Source organism: Aquarana catesbeiana, linkage group LG03, assembly GCF_042186555.1.
Source record: "Aquarana catesbeiana isolate 2022-GZ linkage group LG03, ASM4218655v1, whole genome shotgun sequence".
In the NCBI taxonomy this organism is placed as follows: domain Eukaryota; kingdom Metazoa; phylum Chordata; class Amphibia; order Anura; family Ranidae; genus Aquarana; species Aquarana catesbeiana.
In genome coordinates this window covers 285,309,346-285,316,235 of record NC_133326.1, presented here as the reverse complement: position 1 = coordinate 285,316,235, position 6,890 = coordinate 285,309,346, and the positions used below count along the sequence as shown (strand labels likewise).

At 36.0% G+C, this 6,890-nt stretch overlaps 1 protein-coding gene across 1 annotated transcript in view; it reads right to left on the bottom strand.

Moving 5' to 3' along the window:
- Window positions 1-4,201: 4,201 nt before the first annotated feature.
- DCN (decorin) overlaps window positions 4,202-6,890 on the bottom strand; it is a 59,036-nt gene continuing 56,347 nt past the window's right edge. Inside the window, exon 8 of the mRNA XM_073620187.1 lies at window positions 4,202-6,452. Within this exon, the coding sequence (XP_073476288.1) occupies window positions 6,258-6,452 (195 nt within the window). The 3' untranslated portion in view covers window positions 4,202-6,257. The remainder of the gene's footprint in view (window positions 6,453-6,890) is intronic.

Here is a 6,890-nt window from a genome sequence, read left to right as displayed (position 1 = left end):
AAGAGTAATCTGGTGTACTTAGTAGCGATAAAACAAATTGTGAAGTCACCCTAGATCTTAGTTATTGTGTGAGATTCTTAATCATACATATATTTTAAATCATATAATACCATTAATGTCTTATGTACAAATACCAAATTTGCAAAATAAAAATGGGAAATCCAGATGTTGAGCGAGCAGAGTCCATTTGATTGGCAAACACAATGGCAGGTGAGTGGAGATTTTTGCTATGAATGTCCAGCACTGGCAAATATAGACATCATTGCTTACCTAACTTTACATCACCAACCAAAGCTTTAAAATGTTTCCATAGTTTTATAACTGTGATAATAAACATATAGAAAACAAAGCATTATACGCAACAGAAACACTGTAAATAAATATATTTTTACATCAGAATATTTGAAAAGAAAGTTTTAACTAAAACAGACACTGTGATTGTAGCCCAAAAAATAGATTTTTAATTTAATATGAACATTTTGGGGTATTTTTTAAAAAAAAGCTGCATACCAATTCGCCCAGTGAAAGTGCATGTACATTCTTTCTGTGGAAATGGGGCAAAATATAAAATAATGTTGTAATAATGTGGTTAGGCAATTTCCTGTACTAGTCAAAAGTTTTCCATGATTTAAAATACTAATATTGCATTTGGCCACTAGAAGGCATTATCACAGAAAATTCTCTTTTTTTAACCAATGAAAAACATTTGACCAGCACAGGAAATGGTCTAACAACATTTTTATGTTGCCCAATTTACACACAGCATATATGCACTGGGTGAATTGCTTTGCAAATGTTTTCATAAATCATATAATTTTCAGAGATCTCACACATTTAATGCAATAAAAGCTGTTTGATTTCAGTTTAGGAGTTTACCTATACTAGGTCAAGTTGTTATGGCTGCTTTAATACAAATAAAAAGCCTTACTGCATTTATGGGGTTTGATATACACTAACTGAACCAAAAAAATGGATTTGCAGCTTATAGCAGCCAGCTCAACTCCATGTAATTTATTTACACCATTTTTGAGAATGAAGGGTGATTGCCACAATGAGCAAACATGCTTAGTTTGTTTCATTTTTTATAAGCTCATTAGACACTCTTTGTTTTTTAATGTAATTATCTGAAATGGTATACATCACATATACAGGATATAGTTTTTTACTTGTATTGCATTATTTATGACCAAGCAGGGCAAACAAGATAGGCTTATTTCAAAAGGAAATAAGAGTCACATTTGTTAAACTCCAGCATATTATTGAAATGCTGAGTGCAATTTAATTAGTTCTTGGAATTGTGGCTTCTTCATCACAGACAGCCATTACTGGTACTTCTAATAACTCTAATGGCCCAGTTATTGGCTATCATACTGACAATTTTATTTTTTAAAGATTAAGATAAGAAAAGTATGCTACCTGACAGCCCATCCAGAATATCAGACGTCATGAACTTCCACAGGGTTACAACACTGTGGTGAATCGGCTGGGACCCCCACCACACCAATTATTCCTTTATCCCCTGTATCCCTTATCCCAGTGTTTCTTAGCTCCTCGTCCTTCCCCACTCTCCACTCTTTTCCCCTCCTTTCTTTTCACCACTTACCTCTCTTTACCTCCCACTTAATACTCTTTTTTATAGGGCTTCTTTCCCTGAAATATACCCCCCATAGTTCTATTAGAAAAAAAAACACTTGATACAGGTGTCAAATTCTGTCTATCTGGACATGTATTATGCCAATCCTCAGATGCCCATCAAAGTGTGGGTCACTAGATTGGGAAACTGTTACCTTGTCTTTAATCGTTGCCTTTTCCATTCTCTGTTATAATACTGCAGCCCAAAATTATACATGAATATGTTTAATATACCCAAGATGCGCCTATGGAATAATATTGCATGTCTCTTCTTCGTCCTGTTTTAATGTACTCACCTGTGCCTTCGACCTAAATAAAGACATTTAAAAAAAAAATATGCGAACGGGAAATGTTCTTGTTCCCCATAACAGCCAGTCATTACCCTTGTGTTATTTTAGGAACTGCAGAAATGAAATTAGGAATGAGGAAACATGTTGGTTGCTAGGTGGAAAAAAAGCTTTATGTTACACATTTCATGTATAGGTTTCTGTCTGAATAGCTTGTAAAATATATGTAAACTGCAAGTGACGCCAAGTGCAGGGATTTGTCTGAATCTAGATTTGAAGCTAATCAGATCAATCACCATAGGATATGATCTAATTGTAAACTAGTACAGGGGACTTTTAGGTCTCTTTCGAGTTCCCCTACTAGTCATAAAAAATGCATGTTTTCCATCCCAAAAAAGATCAGACAATAGGAGAACATATTTTATATTGAACATTTGATACACAGGGATTGATTTACTAAAACTGGAGAGTGAAAAATCTTGTGCAGATGAGCATTGAAACCAATCAGCTTCCAGGTTTTTTGTCAAAGCTTAATTGAACAATCTGAAGTTAGAAGCTGATTGACTACCATGCACAATTGCATCAGATTTTGCACTCTCCGGGTTTAGTAAATCAACCCCACAGTCTTATTTGTAGGATGTGCCATCACAATATGTATTGTCAGGACGTTGTTCACCTGCTGGTGGCATTGTGCTTCCCGAGGTAGAAAGCTGCATTTCTGGTGTCCACCAGCAGATATCTCCTAGCAGCCAGCAGGTTCCTGCAACTAGCTCCATTTGGCCCCAGCTGCTGGGATGGTGGTTAAGGCTCAGTTCACACTGCCACGACCTGAAAGTCACATGACTTACAGTGCGACTTTGCAGGCAACTTCCTGGTGATTTGCTGGCAACTTGAGTACTGCTTGATGTGAATTGATGCGACTTTGAAGCAAATTTCAGGGAATGCCTGGGTAATCATACTGTAATATGGGATCCAAATCACATCAAAATAAATGAGGATCCGACTTGAAGGCGACTTCCATTAAAGTCTATAGGCACAAGTTGGATAGAAGTCACCTTGAAGTAGTACAGGAACCTTTTCAGTCAGAGCGACTTTAGTAGTGCCAATTAAGACAGCTCTCATTGACTAACATGGGATTTCACATGTCATGCCACTTGGGGTCTCACAAGTTGAATCTCAAGTCGCAGCAGTGTGAACTGAGCCCAAGCCTGTCTCTACTAACAAACCTTGCATCAGTGTTTTGATCTTCATGCTTGCTGCCATATCCTTATGCCTGTTTATCCTGCTCCTGAGCTAGCCTTGCATTCTGTACCCTGCTGCTTTACTCTTGTTTCTGTACCAAGTCTTAATTCCCCCCTTCCTTGCATTCCTGGTATCCCTTGTTACCTGTGTCCCTCATTTTGTATCCGTTAGTATATATTTGTATATATTGTTAGCTTGTTAGATTGCTGCAGTTTGTCATTCAGTTTTGATTTCCATGCATTCTTATGTTTATCGCTTGCTGCTTATCTTTCATTCACTGTAAATAAATGTCACTTGAAAAATATATACATATGGTCTGGTCCCAATTTCTTGGTGTAGATACATATATCTGGTCATCCCAGCTGCTGACTCCTGACAATACCCTTGGGTAAATTTCTATGTTAGGTCTCAATGATGCAGCACACCCTAACTTTGGGTGCCTTAGCATGTATATATGACAAGAAGGGGTTAAAAACCCACACTCATACTGAGTATATATGAGATGAGGACCTGTGTTTCAAAAGGGAGTATGGAATTATGGAGCAAATTGGAAAATGGTTCCAAGTGGTCTGCTGTCGATGATAAGTCATGCAAACAGAGTGCTTATTTGAATTTAACAGATAACAACAAATCTGAGCAAATACTCTAATAACTAGTTGTTAGCTCCAGCTCCACTTGCTCCATACTTACATGGGTCTGTAAATGATTAATTACTTCAATACAGGGAACTTTCACCCCCTTCCTGCCCAGGCCAATTTTAAGCTTTCAGCGCTGTTGCATTTTGAATGACACCTAGTCAGGATAACCCAACCACCCTGCGGCCGTCATTTTGCATACGGCGGGCTAGACATGTTTAAATCATGTACAGTGTCATCCTAACAGCCAAGAAACTAGTTTGCTTCAAAGGTGATTAAAAAATGGCACAGATATTGTTCTGATTGTGTATATAGAAAATGATATATCATTATATTCTTTTGATCTGCATAGTGTCAACCAATCCACAATAATACACTGTACCAAAAAAGACATCACACCGATCATTTACAAAATTCAACATGTGTGAGCTTTTGACATTTTAATGCACTTTACAAATTATTTCTTATTAAAAACTAAACAGTTCCACTTACAATACAATATTGTACTGTAACACACATACATCTAACAGACATGTACAGTATATCTGTAACTGACTATGACTTTTAACAACATCAATATACACCACAAACCAGTAGAATAGCCAAACATTCCATTGATTTAGTGTACTAATTCCAATCCACAAATCCTAGGGAGAACTTTACAATGAATATCAGTGGTCCATATTAGCCATCTGCATGATGTTGATTTTTGCATTGTGAACTATGGTTTTTCATTACATTTGCAAATTTCTTAATTTGTAGTTTTAATATAAGCTTTCTAAACTACAATATGTATAGTGGGAACAATAGCTAGTTAGGGTATAGAACACTACACAACTGAAGGACGTGTATATATATTTCATATCTACTTTTAGAACTAAATCATCCTTTATGTAGGGAAATATATAGGGGGACAAATTATGAATGTGGTTTTATCTGAAGTTTTACATACTAATATAAAGAAAAAATTATGGCATGTTAATGTTATGCAAAATATGCATTGCCTGTTTATCAGAACATTACAAATTTCGACAGGCAGACATAAAGACGTCTATTTTTTCAATGATCTATTCAGAAGAACTGGCATAGTGCTGTCCTGTCTGAAACACTCTCTCCATTAGCGCTGAGGTGTGTCATTAGCTTGCTATTGCAACATCCACAGAAAACAATCTGAAATAACCAATTGATTCTAGCTTGTTTACTCCAAAGCATGTAATTCTGGTCTCCTAAGGTAATCATGGGTACCCTCTATGTATGGCCAATTTATTATTCCTTTTTTTCTTGTGGATATTACAGGCTGTTTGCAGTTAGAATTTATCTGTAATGTGCTTGACTTGTTCCATTATCATAACCTATTAAAATACAAAATACTAAATGGAAATGTGGGGTTTTGGGTGGATACCACTGGCTTGAACCATCCATTGGCTTATTACATCTCTTACGGTTTTCACACTCCCATCCCGAATCTTTGCTCTACTATAGTAATTACAAAGCTGAATGAGGAACTGTGATCCTCCTGCTCAATCCCCAATTATATAAACTAACTGATAAATGAATAATTCAGTGGTAAGAGTGTGACCAGTGTGTACGGAACTTGGCAGGGGTATAAATATGAATATGAATGCTACAACAGAAAGATCTCAAGTGGAACGATCTGAAGAGGAAAGACTTCACCCAGCAGAACAATTTTTATAATTTTTGGTTTAGAGGACTTATCCTTAACTGAATAAAAGCCATTTCATCAATTTAAAATGTCTTCAACCATTGTGCTATGTATGCTAATTCTGTCTCTTCTGAATTTTAAAATACATATATAGAGTTAGTTATTTCAAAAAAGTTGCAGGATTTCTCACTTTCTGCCCACTTAGGGAATGACTTTATAAAAGGCGTAAACTCAACAAGTCTGTGCTGATGCCAAAAGACCAATCAATTTTAGGAAAAATTCAGAAAAGCAGATTTAGAAAAAGTTCATGGAATTGGAGTATATTTTACACACGTTAGTAAAGTATCCCAAAAGGCAAAGTAGAATCAAACTTTGATTCGGTCTACATCGGTTTATTTAAGACCAACTTTTGCAATGTTTTAGTGGTTGAAAGCTAAACATTATTAAAACTTCTCTTCTTTTTTGTGCAAGAGCCTCACACTTGATTCACTAATGCATGCATTTTTTCTCTGTGTTTATAATTAATATGAAATGTCTTAATATTGTACATCAATAAAAGTCCATGTTTCATGCAGTATCAATTGCCTTCATACAATGGGTATGCATCATGAACTTCATCACTAGCAAACCCAATTTTTGATCCAAGACGTCAATGTTTCATGAAACATGAAATTATTATTTGGGGCCATTTCCAGTATTTGACTTTTTATTTGTCGCTAAGGTTTTTTTTGAAACAAATATGCAGACAAACAAAGGAACATTTAATTGAAATAAAATACATTGGCCAGCAAATCATTTTTACTTGTAGTTTCCAATTTGAATAGCAGAGCGTTCATATACACATCGGAATGTGGCTGGCTGGATTTCCCAGTACTGGACAGGATTGCTGAAAAGGCTGATGCCTGTATAAGAAGCCTTCTTTGTGTTGTATCCGGTGGGGCAGAAATCAGTTGTTGAGACAGCAGCAATTTTGTTGTTGTGGAGGTACACAACCTATAAAAAAAAAAATATCATTTCTGTTAGTATACATGTTATGTAAGACAAGTTAAATCCCCCACTCCCGGCACAGGTAATTTCACTTAATTGTTAACCTTTATTATTTGCTTTTTTTATCATTTTTGTAATCATTCATTATGTGTGCACAGGATTAATTCTGATACAAGAGGGTTATAATGCTGCCTAAAAAAGATTGTACACTAGCAAACAAAGATATTATTCAGCCAGATTTCACACCTCCGGCACCTGTTATGTTTCATTTTTTTTGCTAGTGTCTTTGAGAGAATGGCTGTCTTCTCTGTCTGGGAGAAGCAAAACTTATTATAATTCTATTTACTGCTGAGCCACAGAGCTAGTTTATGCAGTTTTCTGGATCAGCTGATATGGCCATATGAAGACACCGCTATGCCAAAGATGCAGGAACAGCCTTTATGA